General features: G+C 43.6%; 1 protein-coding gene across 1 annotated transcript in view; it reads left to right on the forward strand.

Moving 5' to 3' along the window:
- ADCK1 (aarF domain containing kinase 1) overlaps positions 1–18,395 on the forward strand; it is a gene marked incomplete at both ends in the record, with an annotated part of 72,911 nt that overhangs the window by 14,279 nt on the left and 40,237 nt on the right. Inside the window, 1 exon segment of the mRNA XM_079536810.1 lies at positions 13,654–13,857. Coding sequence (XP_079392936.1) covers positions 13,654–13,857 — 204 coding nt within the window.

The raw sequence follows: 18,395 nt of genomic DNA on the forward strand, positions 1-18,395 counted from the left end.
AGACCTTTTGTCTGGAGTTTATTATTTACCTTCTAGTCAGCATTAAAAAGTAGCTGGTTTTGACTTGTCTGTGTCTACTGTAGTATCATCTTTGTTTTTTTCTTGTCCAGCGTTAGCCTCCTATACAGATTCTTCTCCTTTTGGCAAAGGAAAACCTTGACTTTTGCTCATGTGAGATTCAAACTGAAGCCTCTGGATGCTTAGATGGTGTTTTGTTTTTTAAATTGTGACAAGTATGGTCAGTTTAGCAGTATTCTCCACTGAGGAGTTCTAACCAGATAATGAAGGAGCAAGCTTTTCTTACCCCGCTTCTTCAGCTACCTGCAAAAGTTATTTGTAATAAAGATCTGTCTTAGATTTCTACTGGATAAAACCTGTTTCTTGCTATATGTAGTTGCTTCTCTGGGAGAGTGGGAAGTAAGGATGGTGATATTTTTCCACAGGCAATGAAGAAAAGATCTGTTTTAGAATGCCCCAGTTTGAACTGCTCTCAATGACTATTGACCAAACATTTTGGTCCTGGATAGAATAGATAACCTGAAAATGAAGAAATGAAGTCTTTCTGCTCCTTTTCTTGTTGAATGTGTGCCAGCTTCTTGTGCACTGATACTATTTCATGTTGTACCCAGTTCCTCATAAGTAGAGTAATGGCTGACAGTGAGTCTACAGTGGGATTGGGCACTTCATTTTATTAAAATTATAATGAAACAAGACATCCATCAGTTTTACTGAATTTTTTACTTTTGTTTCTTATATTTGATATTTACAAATGTGGCAACCCTGCCTTGTGGATGCTCATTCATCTCCTAGGTGAGAGGTAAAACTCAACTGGGCAATGGAAAGGGCAAAATGTTGAATATATAGATGCACGTTAAGATGGTCTCAACTTCATTCCCTTCACAACCTAGGTGAGCCATAGCCAAGTGCAGGGTGAACGCATGCAGTGCTTTTTGTTGTGATACTGCATACACTAAAGTCAATTGCCTCTGGTACTGCTGAGGGTAATTCCTTCTGCCTAATGTGGGAGCAAAAGTAATCTGCTCTGGGTAGTGACTAAACATCATACAGGTACACTTGGGCTGTCCTTTTGCTAATCTCAATGTGATGCCATAATATTCATACTTTTTAGTTTCTTTAAACTGCTACCTTGTGCTATTTTTAAGTGTCACCCTGAAAGTTAATGCAAGTTCTCACTGTTTCTTGTGTTCATACCATCCATAAAGATTCAGCAGACCAAATGCCACTTCCTGTGGCACCCACATCAGTGTTTTTTTTCCAAATTCTGCTTCAATTGGCAACTACACACACCAGCTGTTTCCAGTGTGAAAGCAGAGGAGTGGCTATGAGGAGGGATCTGACCTTCTAATTGCAGTTTAGCAAGTCTACTGTTTGTACATGAATCTGAAGAGGCACCAGCTCAGTCTCCATAGTGGTGTCACTGTTGGGATGCTAGCTGATGCAGCTTCCTTTCTTGGTGTGGAGCTGTGTGCTCTTAACTAGAGGAGAAAAAAAAAAAAAAGCTGGAGACATTTATATATATTTCATTGAAGATAGCAACTCTGACTGATACCCAGAGGGGATCAGATCTGCTGAGTAACAGGCGGGTTTTTTTTCTTTTCCCAACACAGGCCTTTTAAAATTAGAACTGTGCTTTACTACTGGTGATGATTTAGTGCCACTGCAGCCACTCTATAGGTTGGATGTAGTGCTATGACAGTTGTAGCAATTGGTTTTTTTTTTGTTTTTTTTTTTTTTTTTAAATTGACAGCATAATCCCATGGTTGTTATCTTTTCTGAGTTCCTAGTCAATCTAATTTAATCACTTCTAGGTATTTCATGTATTGCATTCTTTCTCCTCTTCAGGCACCCTTTTCTTATGGGAAGAGGGCTGTGCTTTAAAGGTCAGGGCATTTCAGGGAGAAGAATCTGCCTGTGTCAGTTTGGTAAGGGAATGATTTATTGAGATCTCTAGAGAGACTGCAATGGAAATTCTTCTTTCCGGATTCTGTGACCAAACCAAACGCTGTTGTGTGACTGTCACTGAGGAATTTAACTTGTTTTCTGTGTTTTCCTGGCCATTGTAGTGACCTGCCAGGAGTGAAGCTACATATGTAGAAGGGGGAGAAGCTGCTGTCACGTGTCTTAATTGCTGACTTTGACTGAGATAGGTCCTGACTGGAGGTCAGCTGTGACATGCAGCTGGTAGGGTGGGATTCGACTGTCGGGAAGAAAAAAATGTCAGCCCAGATTCTTCGGCACTGACAAAGTGGATGTGATGATTTCTCCCCTCCAGCAGCAACGGCTGCCTCTGCTCTTCCTTCTTCCCTGCACACCCACACTAGGAGAGCAGACTGTGAAGCTACTGTCTTGCACCGCTGCTGCTGAACTAGATGGGATTTAGCTGAGCTTTCTTCATCTTTCCTTCTCTGTATATGACATCCATCTTTATAAATCTCGTCTGTCAGTGTATCTTAGAAATTCCTCTAGACTCTTTTCCAGCTCCATTTTATTGCAGGATGGGGTAAGGGGACTAAAGAGGCAATCAAGTGCCCATCCTTGTGTCTGCTACTGGGGTCTGTTGCTTCTCTTTGAAAGTCAGGAATATTCAATATTGAACAGATTAACTTGATATTCATTTCATCTCATTTTTCACCTCTTCACTGCCCCCATTAACGCTCTGTATGTTTCCTTTCACATTTACAGTGTCTGATTGCTTGAGCAGTTGGGGAGATGTTACCAAGTTAATCCTCTTGGTATCACTGGTTTTATTACTGAGAGCAAATCATGAAACTCGTTCTCATCAATACCATCCTGGCTCAGCTGTCTTGCAGTGGCTCCTGTCGTTCCCTGCCTGGTTTGTTTTGCTTGCTCTATACCTGGGACTTTTTCAGTGAAAAGACCTTCTCTACACCCCTGTCCCTGTTGCGAAGGCTCCCTGTGCATAGCCATTAAGGACCAGTGGCAACTAAATCCTACTGTGGCCTTGTTTGAGCTAGTTTCCCCTCGCTTTCTGTTGCCGAGGGCAAGAACTCACTTCCCATGCTAATTCCTACCCAATGTTTTCTTGTGCAGGTATAGCTGTCTGGAAAGTATCACACTAGAGCATTTTTGCTGCAAAAATAATCTCTTGCCATTTCTTCATTAGTCTCCAGTTTCCATAGGGTGTGTCAGCAATTCTCGTTTAGGGAACACTTCTGAATGTAACACATTTCAGTTGATCTTGTTACCTACAACAACTGAAAGCAATTAAAGCAGGACTTAACTGGGAGACCCCAACCACAGCTATGAACAAGACAGTTTAAGAGAGTGTCTTCACAGCCCTCAGCTTGTTTTTCCTCATGATTTGATCGAAGCTGAGCTGAATTAATTTTGCTAGCAAGAATTTGAGATACTGTGTCAAATTTATTATTGTTTCACCTGACTCTGTAACAGGAGCTGCAGACGATGTGATCAGTGGGTTGAGACGTGCCTAATTTCACTGCAGCTTCTGTGAATGTCTCTGCTTCCTGCAGCCATGCTGTTGAGTGACTTCCTTTCATTTGTGGGAACTCTGTAGTGAATCGCAGGACACCCTCGTGTACCCATTGTCCTCGGCAGGCTTAGATCAAGGGATGAGCGCGGAGCTGCACAGAGCTATGAGAGAATTTCACTTGTGTGAGAAATGTAAATCTGATTTGGCATATGGAGTGGAAACTGGCCTTCGTTTTGCCCTCCAAGTTTCTCATGAAGTAGCTTAGGCTTTGAAATGTGTGTTCGCCATTCTACCCAGAGGCTTTAGAACATATTACTGTTCTAAATTCCTCTTCCTTTCTTACCTTCTGAAGTTTTACTTTTGTATCTCTAGTGAGGCAATGCTCTGGTGTTACTTCAATGTTCATTTACAGTAAATCTTAAACTTTTTTAATTGTGAAGGAGTAACCATTTGAAACAGAGCCGTAGAAACCAGAAGCAAAACATGTCTCTAAGAATTCTAACCAGTAACAGGGTTTTTTATTGTCCAGTTCTGCCTGTCTTCTTGCTTTTGGTGAATTAGGTAGATAATCTAGCAATGAGAACAGAACAGAGAACTTTGATTTTTATTCCCAGTCCTGACAGTATTGTTCTTTGTGGGACCTACTCAAATCATTTTGCTGATATGAGTTCTTTTTTTTTTTTTTTTTTTTTACGATTGAAAAGGAAGAATGGAGATTTACCAATGTGAAATGCTTTCAGAGGTATTCATAAAGTTAGCAGTAATAGTGTTAAATGATTTTCTGGTAGGAACTCTTAGATTATGGGCCTGCACAGGGACTGCTGCCACCATTGAGGATTTGTTTACAGACAGTATCTTTCAGGAAGGAGAAAGGAAAATGAGGTCTTGGTTTTCTCTTTTAAGGAAATAATAATTTTGGCTGGCAAAAGATGTCTCTGAATCCATCCAGAATGAACTATCACTTAAAGTTTGTTATGGAACTCAAGTATATTTCTGCCAAGGGGGCATAAGAGCCCTTGCCTCCACTGGCTCCTTGAATGTGTCTGAATCAAATCTGTTGTGTTAAATTACTGCAGAGTTTACTTCTGCTAAGTTTTTGGAAACCAGTGTGGGTATGAACTGGTGGACTGGGTTCTCCTCTGGATTAGGTGCTGACAGCTGCTTTTATGGCTTGTGTCCAATACTGCAGTATATTCAGTGCCTGTACCTACCACAGGAAATACACCATCACCTCACAGTATTACAGCTGATTTTATTTCCTCCTTGTGGTTAAGTTACTCAAATGATCAGGAACTCTACTGCTGATCTGTGCTGAAGGATGTCTTAGTTGTTCCTTGCAGCAGAGATCTAGTTTTCTGAATGTTTGTACTTTCAAGCCCTCAAAATTGTGTCTGATGAATAGACCTCTTGTCTGCAGCATCAAATCAATCATTATTTTGGCACAGCTGTCACACATTCACTGGAGGTGATGTCTGTAGATAAAGGGCTCAACTTGATGTCAGTTTCAGATTCCCATACTCAAGAGTGGGTGAGAACAGGCAGGTAATGCTTGGAGCAGTGGAGGTGGCCGTCCCTTCCCTATGCTTCTTATTCTCTCCGCTAAGGAGACTTAGAAAGAATAGTACTGTGTATCACAGAGGAGGGGAATCAACTGCTCCCTTCTGATTTTTCTCCAGGACTGCCCCACAGATAACTTAATTGCTGCTCAGTTGTTTCTATTAGCTATTTACCTAAAATTGAGCTGGCTAATGAAAATGTTTCTAATCAATATGAGGCAGATTATAACTCATTATAGCAAGGTCGTCAGTAATGAGGGATAATCAGAGCACAAATGACCGAGCTTGGAGCAAAATGAAGATGGAGCATAAGCAGATGATCAGCACTGGCTGTGCATGCACCAGTCAGCAAGGGTAGAGTTCAACAAGGTGACTATGGCCAAGCAGCACTGTTTCCTCCTCTCCAGTGACTGCTGGAAGAGATGTACCTCAGCCAAGCAGAAATGTTTCCCTAATTATGTGGTGTTTTGATTTAGGACTTTGTTGCTGGGCCTCTCCTTTGTCAGCTATACTTATTGTTGAAAACCATACTGTGACTAAAGGTATTAGTGTGGGAATATGCGCAATGTAGATGCGAGCTGTCTGCGTGTGCTTGTGCATGGAAATTTGTGGTTCTGATGACCTCAAGGGTGGCAGCTTGTATATCTGTGAGTGGGCTGCCTTGGAATGTTAGGAAAAGTTTTTTCTGATTTCCACAAATTTGCCTAAGTAATGAAATGTGTTCCTTTGCTTAAATTTCAGCTTTTCAAGCATTTGTGATGCAAGGCCCCAGCAGCAACACTAGATTTCAGCTGACACATTCACTGTGATCGTCCTTCCATCTTGTCAGGGTTCACTGCCTGTGCTAGCTGAGTGACACCTTGCTCCTGTATTCGGAACTGGGAGGCTGTGAAATGGTTGCTTCAGTCTAAAAAGTCATTTCTGTCCTTTATTCTTTGCAAGCTATGTGGGTAGCTCCAAAAATAATGCCTCCTGTTTGTTCCCACAGAAACTACAACAGATACAAAAAACACAGTAGCACTATTTGATAGAGCAAATTCTCAGCTACAAAACACAATTTTGAAACATAGTCACCACTATCAGCATTTTCAGTAGCAGTGAACAATTTCCTATATGCTGTGCTTGTTTTTAAAAAAATAAATAAATAAATAAAAAATCTGCACCAGAGGAGGTGATCTGCTGTTGCTTCTGCTGAAACACACCACTCACCCCTGTGTTTTTGGTCTTCACAAATGTTCAGCAGTCATTGGTGAATGTTAATAGGTGCTATTTTTTTTTCATGGGGAGGGATTCAGTGATGTACCTTCTCTTCATCCACAATAACACGTCAGATGCCATTCTGTCAGACTGCCCCTTTGCTGGCATCTTGTACGGGGCACAAAATGTAATGTGTATGTAACAAAATGATGGAAAAATTCAATCTCTGCTCCCATACCACCACTGCTATCTGCCTTTGATGTCATAGGAGGCATTACTTTCAGAGCAGTCCTTGTATAGCTCTCTCTTTCCTGCTTTCTGGCTGTTTCACTGGCTACCTATGGTTGTGCTGGAATTTCTGAAGGATTTTGGTCTCTGCCAGGACTCTTATGAGGTATAGCAGTGTGATCTGGGATTTGGATGAAGCTCTTTTACCCCTGAACACAGCTGACTAAATTGTACAGGACTGAAAAGGTACCAACCTACCTGCTTAAGAGAGAACATGTGGAACGCCTTCATCTCCTATGGGCAGACAGAAACCCACAGAGAAATTTTTGTAAGTGTTGTACATGACTTACACAAATAATGAATTATTAGATTGTGGGCTGCATTGCATCAGGAGTATTCCAGTTCCAAAGATACACTTTCAGCTTGCAATCAGCAGCGCGATCAGTTAGTATTAGTGGAAGGAAGCATTTGAGTGGGAAGTCTCTGGTGTGCATAAGAATGAGCTTTTGTAAATAGTAGGAATAAAAGGTAGTGTATAAAGGAGGCAGTAAGAATTCCATTTTGTATTGTGTCTCAGTGCCACATCCCTGCTGTCAGTCAGTTTGATTACCAGGTGGATAGTGTTAGGGAAGGCAGTAGTAGTTATATTAACTGGATGCTATTCAGACATGTTAAAGGAGATAACAGCCTCTTGGATGCAACCACACTGTTGTTTCAATGGGTTCTAGGCTTTCTGTTGTTGTTTTTAAAGCACAGAAGTACAGAAATATTTGGCATGGCATGTGATTTCAGTCGCTCACAGCGTTAAACTGGGGTGGACTTCCTTCTGTTCCTCTCCAGTTTGCGCTGCCTTGGGTTATTTAAAGCTGCTCTATAGTTCTGCTAGTCATGTGCGTGCAGCCCCACCGTTATCAGGATTTCCAAGTCTTTACAGTGGCAGAGAATTTAATAAATATAGAAGATCCTTGGAAACCAGCTGAGTCACAGCAAAAAGATTGCCCAGTGTTATTGGAATATGGGAACTGAGTGCACCAAATGGGTTCTTCGGAGATTTTAATGATGGTGGGAGCCACCCCATTTCATTCTGTCTCTCACTGTGGCTGATCAATAGGGTGATTCTTGTCTTGAAGCCTTGAGCAAGAGTGTTTAAAGCCCTTTAGACGTTTTATTATAGGTAATGATCTTGTGAGTCTGTAACATGGGGGACAGCAATCCTGAGTTTTGTAAAAAGCTTTGTGAAAGCACTTCTAGAGATGAAAAGCTCCATATTAAATCGGTTATGGTTGTTTTATCATGAATGTCTGGGCCTTTACCATTAAGCTCTTGGCTTTTCGGACAGTGAGTGCCCCTGGTTAACGCTGTACAAAATGGTGTTTAAAAAAAATGACTAAAGATTGTTGTTTCGTGGAATACCACATTATTTGCTGTTTTGTGAGAACTGGAAATAGGAATGGCAGATTTGCCTTTTATTATTTCATGTACCTCCTTTCTCTCTTGAACAGTAACTCTCTCTAATCAAAACAGCCCCTTAACATTTCACATCTCTTCTTTATGGTCTCTTCTCAAATGCATGTTATTTTTTTTCTTGCCTTTCTCTGCCCTCTTTGCTTTTTCTTCTGTACCTCATTCTGTGATGGAATGTCCGGAACCTAAGGTTGGTTTTGTGCTTTCAGTTTATACAATAGCATTTTGATATCTCTCACATCTCTTTCCTTGTACAGTTACACACTGTTTTTTTTTTTTTTTTTTTTCCTGAGGCCTACAGGGTGCGCTGTGCAGGTGCCTTCGCTTAGCCATCTGCAGCAGCATGATGCACGTGTTCAATGCTTACAAGTAGTTTAGAACCCACCAGAGTGTGTGGGTAGGATACATTGTTCCTTCTGATACATGTAACCTTGCAGCGGTAAGTGCTGATTGTGATCTGCTCGTCTATTGATTGCTTTCCTCTCTATGGGAGGGACCTGGCAGCACTTATTTTTCCATAGTGTTGAATACTTTCTTTTATATCTCCTGCAAGTTATGTCACTGTGCTGTTTTTTCTCTTTCTACTGCTAGTAGGGAAATTAAAACTTAGTGTAAGAGGGGATTAACAGGACACTACTGTTAGTTTTCAGCAGTGATGAAGAACATTCCATTGTAGCCCCTTCTGCCTTACGGGTGCTACCTGTTTCCCTTTTCAGCACACTTTTTGGTGTTTTTGCTGCTAGCTTAGCCTCAATGGAATAACAGCATTGCAGGTGCTAATGTGGACAGGACTTCTGCAGTATCACCTTGTCTAAAATTGCTCAGAGCAAGTTGGAATGAAGCTGTGGTGAAAACACCGCTACGTGTTGCACCCTTGTCCTATCCAGAGTCTCCCACTCTTACTGTCCATAGTGCTCTGGGCTTGTTGTGAAGATGGAATTCTGAGCATCTGATGCTCTGATGTAAAAGAGCAACTGAGCAAATGATGTAAAAGAATGCTCTTACATCTTGTCCAATAATTCATTGTTTTTCCTTTCACTTTTAGTGGGGGAACTTATTGAAAGGCACTAGAAAGCCCTGATGAATATCCCCCCCCTTTCTCTTGTATTGACTGTTGCATTAATGTGCTCAGAGTATTTTAGTGGACTGGTGAAGAATGATTTCTTTTTTTGTTTTCTCCAAATTCCTGTTGGCTTTTTTACATCGGTATCACAGATAACAAGATGATTTTTTTAGTGCTCTTTGTAATTAGTGTCTCAGCTAATTTAGTTGATACAGAACAAAAGCTAACAAGATGGTAATTTCCCAGATTATTCTGGACTTTCTTAAAAGCAAAAGACCATTTGTTCCCCTTTGGTTCTCTGGAAGCTAACAGTTTTAATGCACAGTCTTTTTTTCTTTGTTATCATTATTAACATTTCAGCTACCTTTTGAAATCATGTGCAATTTTTACATGATTGATGTTTTCAGCTTTTTAAAAATATTGATGTGGAGAGCGTATCCCCACTGTTAGCAGTGATGGGCAGGCCTATGGCAGACTTCTCAGAATCTGGCAGTGGCAAGAGAAGGCATCTCCACCCCCCTCCCTTGCTCAGGTTGAGAAGTAGGTGGGATCATAGAATGGCTCATGTTGCAAGGGACCTTAAAAATCAAGTTCCAACCTCGTGCTGTGAGCAGACTTGCCACCCACTAGACTAGGCTGCCCAGGACCTCATCAAACCAGGCCTTAAAGTGAAAATGAATGGGCAGGAAGCAGTGTGGAACTGCTGCTGTTCACCTGTCCAAGTGTGCTGCCCTGTGTGGGGGTGAGAGGAAGGAGCAGCTGTTCTAGACCCATCTTCCTGTAAAAATCCAGACTGATGGGCTTTCTGAGGAATTTGTGGTTGCAGTATTCTTGTAGGCAGCTCTCATCACCAGGAATTTCTGCTGACTTGTTTGTTACGTCTTTGACTAATTGCATTTCAGATTCTTCTCTCTGCATCCCTAATCCTCATTTCACGTTTTGCCAACTTTGAGTATACCCCTCAGGGTTGGAATGACTCTTCTGAAGGATTTTTCATATGAAGAATGCTTCTGCCACTTACCTTGCTGTCCTAAGTGGCCTTTCTGAGCTCTTTTGTTGCCAGTTCTATCACTAGATAAAATACTTAAGTTGGCACCAGGAAATCTTAGCTTTGGTGTTTATCTTCTAAATTAGTTCCTTCATTTGAAGGTCAGATTAATGTCTGCTCATTTGTGGCACCTGCATGTCTGTTGCTTTGCCAGGGTCTCTGTGAGCAAAGACTCCTTCAAAAGCAACAAAATGGCTGAGCAGCCAGATCTGATTGTACATCAAGAGTAAATTAACAAATGTCCTTGTGCTCTCCTGCTTGCAGAGACTATGTGCTTCATACCAGAGGTGTCTCTAAATCTGAGAATTCCTGCTTTCATTATGGCCCACATGGAACCATTTTAGTAATTAGTGTTAATCCCAGTCTAGTCTCAGGGTTTAGGCAAGCCACATAGGTTGGATAGCCATGCTGTAAGCTAATGGACAATTGATCCTGCTGAAATTTGGAGAGAGTATGGAGTGAGAAAGAGATGCCCATGTGGGTTGGGGAAACAGCCATCTGCACACTCAGACAGCATTTGTGATCTGAAGTGCTTCCTGAGGGAGGCTTATTCTTGGTAATCCTCTGTATGTGAAACGCTTCCTTTCTTTGCAGCATGCTCCTAGGCAGGGTGCATACAAGCAGGTCCATGTCTAACTAGCTGTTGTTGCTAGCTCTTTCCCCGATAAGAAGAATTTTCAAGGTATTGCTTATGTAGCAAAGCAGTATCTTGTGAGATTCCTTGGAGAAAGCTCTGAGGCATTCCGGGGGATTTCCATTCACCGTGTGGTTTCTTTGAGATGGGACAGAAACGTGGGTCAACAGAGGCAGGCACGGTAGGAGGAGTGTGGCTCTCTTACTTTGCCTATGGTTAGGATGAAAGAAACAAATACTACATTTGGACCATGACCTGACTTGAGATCAATTAATAGCAGTAAGAATGTTTTTCTCCTGAACACCTTGTCCTGTGTGATAAGAGACCTTGACAGCGAGATTCACAGTCCTGCTTCATTCTCACCTTCACCTTTAATGAAGACTGAAGTTTTGTTGAGTTGAAGGCTACAGTTAGGTTTTCTTTTTCCAATATATGTTGTTCAGTCAACACTCTCTCTGGGCAGGAGCTGCTGTTCCCTGATCCTGACAGCCTCTAGGGCAGCTGTCTCAGTGTCAGCCAGACCAGTCATAAACATGCTGTGGAGAGTGCTGGGTGTGGGGCTCCTGATCCATTTAATTCTTCTGTCAGAGTGCCATTGTCTCTGTTAAGGATTGCTGTAATCACAAGGCAAAACTAGGTTCTCTGCTGGATGGATAAGTTTGGGAGGGCGAAAATTTCCTGTCATGTCTGCAGTGACAGGCATGAAGATACACCTTGCATCCAAGTGTGTCTGCATTGATTGTATATGCAGTTACTTGAGCTTTCCTTCCTCCCAGCTGCCTTTGGTAATTCACCACCCAGCCATTTCCCAGTGATCCTTGCAAGGTGGCAAAATACTTTGGGGCCAGTGCTTCTGGTCCCAGCTGGCCAGTGTAAGACAGTCCTGTCTTACAGCCCTGGCATCTATGTCTGGTGCTTTACTTTGAGCCGTGCAGCAGCCCAGAGCCTTTCAATGGGCTCCTGCTGCATCTTGTGGGGATCACAGTCCATGTGCTGGCCTTCACTTGGTGCTGGAGGTTTTTGAGTACATCTACAAGGAGGCAGGCCTGGTGCCGTGTCCTTCTTGTGCCCTGGGCTGCAGCTGGCCCAGCACTTTCGGGGAGTCAGCTCCACTCAGCCTTCAGCAGGACTTCCTCTGCTGCTAGAGGACTATGCAGAGGGCAGTTATCAAAGCTGCACTGCAGGCTGCGTTCCTTTAATGGGCTGAGTTCCCTGTGCTGTGACAAAATACCCAGCTGCTCTGGCTCCCTCCTTCCTCCTGCTTTCCTCTTTCATCCCATTATTCCCTTCCCATGTTCTCCTTTGTTTTCTTGTCCTTTTCACAGCTTCTTTTCCATATCCCCTTTTGGCCTGCTTTTTCTTCTGCACATAGAAGGGAAAAGCAGAAAGCAACCAGGATAAAGCCCTGCTTGTTACAGCAAGAGCTTCAAAGGAGGTGTGTAAGATTTAGCACAGGAATATGGGAGGCTTCAGGACTGCTTGTGGAGGTTATTTTCTACGTATGCCTCTGTGAGAGCTTTTGAGCAGGCAGTATGCTGAGATAAGCATTTGTTCTTTGTGCATTTATGCTTGCTTGTGTGTGGCCACCTAGGGAAAGTGTGTGTGTGTGTATGCGTGCATGTGTGCATCAAGCTGTCAGATCTCACATGCAGAGTGTGAGAGACTCTCACATTCTCCTCACACTCCCCCTGGCCTGTATTTCATGCACTTGCAGCTCAGCACCCAGCCTGTCCCCTGACATTCCCAGAAGCAAGATATTTGCCGTGCCCTGTGGTGTGACATAGCACTGCTTTGCATGGAGGGCAGAAGCGGCCACTAAACAGAGACTGTGGGTGTGGATGTACATGTAGTGGCATTTCTGCATTTTTGCGATGGTATTCATCTCTACCACGTACTTTAAGGCTTTCAGTAGAGTTCCTTACCCCAGTATCTTGGTATTTCCTGGCCAGATGAGGTCTGCACTGTGGAATTTGACCTTCAGTGACTTACAACATGGAAGCCGTAGGAATTTAGGGGCCTCTATTAAGACAGATGCTGAGCACTGCCAGGAGATGGGCACATAGTTGCTTTTTGTCATTGATTTGCTTAGATTTTATTAACATATCGGGTAAGCTTATCTGAAGTTTATGAAAGAATATTGAGTAGCTCTGTCCTTGGCAGGAGGCTTTCCTACTGAGAGTAATAATAGCAGAATAAATTATTGTCAATAACAGACGTGGTAACTGGTTGGCTCTTGAGAGGCAGAGTGAACCTCAGGAATGGGCAAGTGGTAGATGATAGTTTTTGTCATTTGCATGCTTTTTGGCTAGTGTAAGCAAAACTAGTAAGTCTCCTAATTCCCAGTCCATAAAACTACTGTCACTTTGTTGGCGATGTGAGTAGTAAGACTATGATGTGTCTGGACTTGAGTGGTGTAATTTCTCCTTTTGGCTGAGGAGTGTGAAGAACTTCCACGTGTTGCCCTTCCTCACTACCAGAGATATCTGTAGTTTTAATTATTTTTAATAATATTTTTTAACAGACTCTTCTTCCAGGCTCCAGATTATTCCTAGCTTGGTATCTGCAATTTTCTTCTCACTTGAATTCTTTGTTCTTTCAAAGATGGTCCAGTATTGTTTGCAGTACTGACACTTGTCTTTTGACAAGGGTTCCCTGTGCATCATAGCGGTGGATAATAATTATGGTAGATGTTATGTTCTGTGTGAAGATGTAGCCCTGGGCAGAGCCAAAAGCTGTTTGGATGTCCGCGATCATGGTGCCTGTGCAGATACACATGGAAGCCCCTTATGCTCTGGAGTATCTTGTCCTGGTCTACTTCAGTCCCACTAAATCAAGGTGCAGTCCTAATAGTTAACTTACGCAGACAAAGCCCAAAATTAAGAATGGAAATTCCTAGGGTGTTTCAGCAGCGGATAAATAGAAGGTGTACATGTGGTTCTGTGCGTGTAATAGGTAGCAAAAGGGCTTGGCTGATGTTCTGTCTCTCTGCAGGTGCACCTGCGCTCTGCTGAGCGCCTCCGAGAGCTGTGCTGTGCCAACCGAGGCACCTTCATCAAGGTGGGCCAGCACCTGGGGGCACTTGACTACCTGCTGCCAGAGGAGTACACCCGCACGCTCAAGGTGCTGCACAGCCAGGCCCCACAGAGCACCAGGCAAGAGATCGAGCAAGTCATCCGTGAGGATCTGGGCAAAGAGGTAAGGGCTGTTCAGGACAAAGATGCATTTGCAGGGCTCTGTGAGGAAAGACTGCTTTCCCTTGACTGCAGTAGACCAGTTCCAGCTGGCACTGACAACCCTTTAGATTTTTGAGCCCCTAATTAACCTTCGAAGAAAATAATAGCATAAATCACTTTCGGTGCTTGCAGTCAGGTAGCACAATATCCAAGGAATTTGTAACCATTAACCCCCAGCAGGCTGCAGCACTGAGATCAGAGGTGGGTGTCTGTGTTCATCAGATATAAGGAAAGTAACTGTGATATTTAAAGAGAGCATTCTGCTGCTTTTTGTCTTGCCCTGTATGAAAAGAAATCTGCCTTACAACTCCCAGGCTGACCAGGGGCATTTCAAGGAGCACAGCTGATGTGGGAGGGAGGAGGAAACTGTGCAAAGGCAGTAGTAGAAAAGGTGGAATTGCTGGGTGAGAGACAGGCTGTTGAAGAATAGAAGCAATGTGTACATACAGAGCTGCTGATACAAAAGAGGTTTATGGGGCTCTTTGGGGGTGTTTCAGGAAGTCTGTGTGGTGAGGAGGTGTGGAGAGAACAAGGGGGTTTGACTGAAGTATTTGCACCTACCTAGTAGATAAATTGTGGATGGATTTGGATGTGGTGGTTGTTGTTAGAAATGAGTTTGTATCTCCCTGCAATTGAATGGCAGGGTTAGTGTCAGCTTCTGGCCTGCATTCTCTTTGCCTTCCTGCAAGCTAGATGCTTCATTTCTCGGCGCTGTGTCCTCAGAACCTGGCCAGTACCAGCTGTGTTTCATAGCTCAGTGAATAGATGGAGCAGGACAGGCTGTCTGCTCCCTGCTGCTCTATGGGGCTTCACCCTGCAATCTCACTTCTGCAGATGTGGAAAAACCACCTTGAGGTTAGCTGCTACTAAATGATCAAAACAGCCACCTCTGTCTGCCTGTGTGGTGTCTCTCAGAAGCAGAGCCATATGCTGAGGAGGTGGGCCCGTCCTTCTATTCAGCTGCCACAGACATATCCTGGTCTCTTTCAGCGTTTTGGGAGCTAGGCAAGCTTTCCATGCCTCATTGATTCCCAGCGAGACAGCTTGAATCCAGTCTCCACAGCAGCCCTTTTTCCTCTTAGCATTCACAGCACCCACATGGGCAGTGCTGGGCGATACTTAATTTTAAAGAGACAGGGGGGATAAAAAGATAAGAATGGGAAGAGAAAGAGGAAATGCTAAAGAGAAAGAGAACAATGATTGAAAGAAGAGAGAAATGAAAGAGAATGGAATATATGAAAATGGAATAACTGGTGAAACTGGGAGGTATTAAAATCACAGGTAAATGTCCATGGTTATTAGTTACAAGGTGGTAAATTTAGGATTTTGTTTGTTTTTGTAATGATTTTGTAATGATTCTGGCCCCTCACAAGCAGCTACTGAAGCTGTTAAAGAGCTGAGTGGAAAATTGCAGGAACGGGAGCAGTCTCAGTTGCTGTTAAGCTAAAGGCCTCTAGAAACTTTGACCATCAAAATTTCTCACATCAGCATACATTTACACTACTGCTGGAGAGTTTGTTGGGCTCCAGGGAAGACTGAAAGGCAAAACAGGCCCTTACTGAGAACTTGGCAGGGATTGAGTTTATTCCTTCCACTGCTCACTTAGTTCGAAGCTGGGAGAAAGGGCTGGGGTGAGCCCAGAGGTTGACTCTTCTCTCTGTTGAAGGCAAATCGTATAAGGAGCTTGAATACGTGTACAGCCATACATTTAGAAGGATGTCAGTCCAGCCTTGCTTTGTGGGAGCACTGGTAATGGGAAGTAGTTTCTAATTGCATGATTAGCCTGCACCTCCAAGGCTGTGGCTTTTACACCAGTGCAAGGACAAGCTTACCGTTTGTAAGAATCCTCCTGCGGCCGTACAGTCATGGAGCTTGCTGCTTGAGCAGGGTGGGATACGCTGATGGTTTTACTATGATTAGTGAACAAAGCATGTGAGGCAGTGGTCCTGTGCTGTGGTTTCTGAATCAGGATGTATTTTTACAGACAGCGGTGTTTGGGGGACCCAGCCTTTATTTAGTCAATGGGCTTTGCTCTCTTTGTGTTCCTACCCTTGTGTTGGCACTGCACTAGTGCTGTGCAAGAGGAAACATACTTCTTGTCTGAGAAGATGTTATCCCTGTACAAAAACTGTTGCTAAGAGGGAGGCTTGCCCTTTTGTCACTCTACTTTAAATTGCTCATGGAGATCCCAACAGTTTCTCTGTTGAGTACATGGGCCTTATTCATCCACTGTTGAAATATAGGCATGTGCACCAGGGGAGCATGGTCACATGCAATGCCACATGGCCATGTGAACTTACCAGGGAAAAGAGCTGGGATGCAGCAAGGTACTAATGCTCTGGCTTTTGCTATGACGACCTTAATCACTACAACAAGAAACTTCCCTGCCACTGAGCTGCTGCAGTCTGAGAAAGGACAGCAGGAATAGGAGGATCTCTTCTTACTGTTATTTCTGTATGAACTCTTGGTACAGCATGGCAGCCTTTGCATGCCAGCAATGGCAGAGAGGACAGTCTGATTCCTTTATTTCAGGAATTGTTTATCTGCTCTTTAAGCACTGCAAGACATATGCTTAGTTCTGATGTGCATGACTGAAGTGTACTCGACTCTGTGGGAGAGTAGTAGAGACTTAGTATGCTGTTGGGTATTACACTGCATGTCCTGCAGCATCCAAGTTGTTCCCAAGGGAATGTGAAACACTTTCTTTAGCTGACTCCGTATGTTATACTGGAGAAGATTCTCTTGCCCTACTAGATGACAAGGTCTTCAGATTATGATGCTGCAGATCCTGATATGGCCCCAGCCAGCCACCTCCCAGGCTGGCAGTGTTGTTAAACCAGACCAGGATGCCAGGAGAGTTGACTGTTTACCCCAGGTTTGCACAGAGTGGTAGAGTGCTCTGCATGAATGTGCTGCTGTGGCTCAGGTAGTGCTCAGTTGCTCTCACTCTTGATGCTGTGCGTCTGATACCAGACGGCTCTCACAAACATGCTGTATATGCCTTGGCAAAACCTCTGAGTCCAGGTCTCCTGTTGCTTGTGATCCTGATTCTAATAGTACACCTTAAGCACCCTCTAGTAATGCTGTACCAGGTGTGTGCTTTGAAGTTGGCCCTCGTGTACATGACTACCAGACACGGGGAAATTGCAGGAAATTGCAGTTAGGTCAGTGAAAGCCTCTTGTGCCTGCTGTGGGTTTTGTATCCAGCAGAGGAGATCTCCTGTTCCTCTGTGACATTGCCAGCCTCTTGTTACACCTCAGAGTGGGGGCTGTGATGGCAATAACTCTGCATGCTGCTGTAGTGAGCACAGGGCTGGCTGTGGGACAGGAAGATCTGGCCCTTTTCCCACCCCTCCTCTAGTCTCTCTCAGTAGGCCTTTCAGGGCTTTCAAGCAGCTGTCAACAAAAAAAACACACTTGTATTAAAATTATAATGAGGAATAAAAATCTTCACTTTTCTCAATAACTTGAGTTATAAAAAAGAGATTTTTATCAATTATGAAAGGGATTTTGGCCATAAATAGGTAATTTAAAGAGTCTGTAGATGGATGGTGAATAGCATTAATGTCACCCAGAACAAATGGGCTTGCATTACTCAACTAGAAGGCAGGAACAGCCACTGTATGGGTCCTGCTGCTATGACAGCCTCCACTGTGCCCATCTCTGCCATTTTGTGGGTATGATCCTCTTGGTGCTGGTGGAGTTCAGTACAGCTGCCCCTGCACAGGGACCGTGCAGGTGCCAGCTGCCCAAAACCAGGGCCCCAGTGCTAAATGCAGAGGGAAAGCAAACAGGGAGCTTTGTGTGGGTCAGGCAGTCCTCCTTACTCTGTCACTGTGTTCCTGCATGCTCTGCTTTCAGGCTCCAGAGTTATTGATCCTTAATGCCACACCAATGACAAGCTGGTGTCTTTATTCCCAGGGAGCTTTGAGACAGGGTGCTCCCTCCTGCCCTGCGTGAGGAAGCTTTTTTCTTTTCCCAGGTGCACTAAGCCCCATTGCCCATGAAAAGGAAAGTTTTGGTGTATAGGTGGGAGGTTAATCTTCTTTGTCATCCTTTAACTTTACTGATTTACAATAAAAAAAAAAGTTGGACAGCAAAATTTCTGAGGGATTACTTTTCTTTTAACCTTCTGCAAGAAACTGAAATATTTGAGTTCAGAAAATGCAATGAAGAATGACGTGGAAAGGAGTAATTCTGGTTTGCAGAATAACTAATCTTTAATTTGCAGATTATTCAGGTGCATAGGGGCTAATATATAGCTTACCTGCATGGAATTTATTGGCTCAGTGTGTCTTGTGTGCAGATGGTAGGGTTTCTTCAGTATAGTTTTCTGAGAGATTTGATGACACCTGAAGTGTTGTCCTGGTGCAAGTCTCAGCTGGTAATGCACAGCACATCTGTGCCAGGTTGTGCTCCATGTTTTCACCCCGTGAAGGTGGTGGATGTGCTCAGCAGTGCTCTATCCATAGACACAAACCACATCTCAGCACATGGGTC

The sequence above is a fragment of the Tetrao urogallus genome, assembly GCF_951394365.1.
Source record: "Tetrao urogallus genome assembly, chromosome: 6".
In the NCBI taxonomy this organism is placed as follows: domain Eukaryota; kingdom Metazoa; phylum Chordata; class Aves; order Galliformes; family Phasianidae; genus Tetrao; species Tetrao urogallus.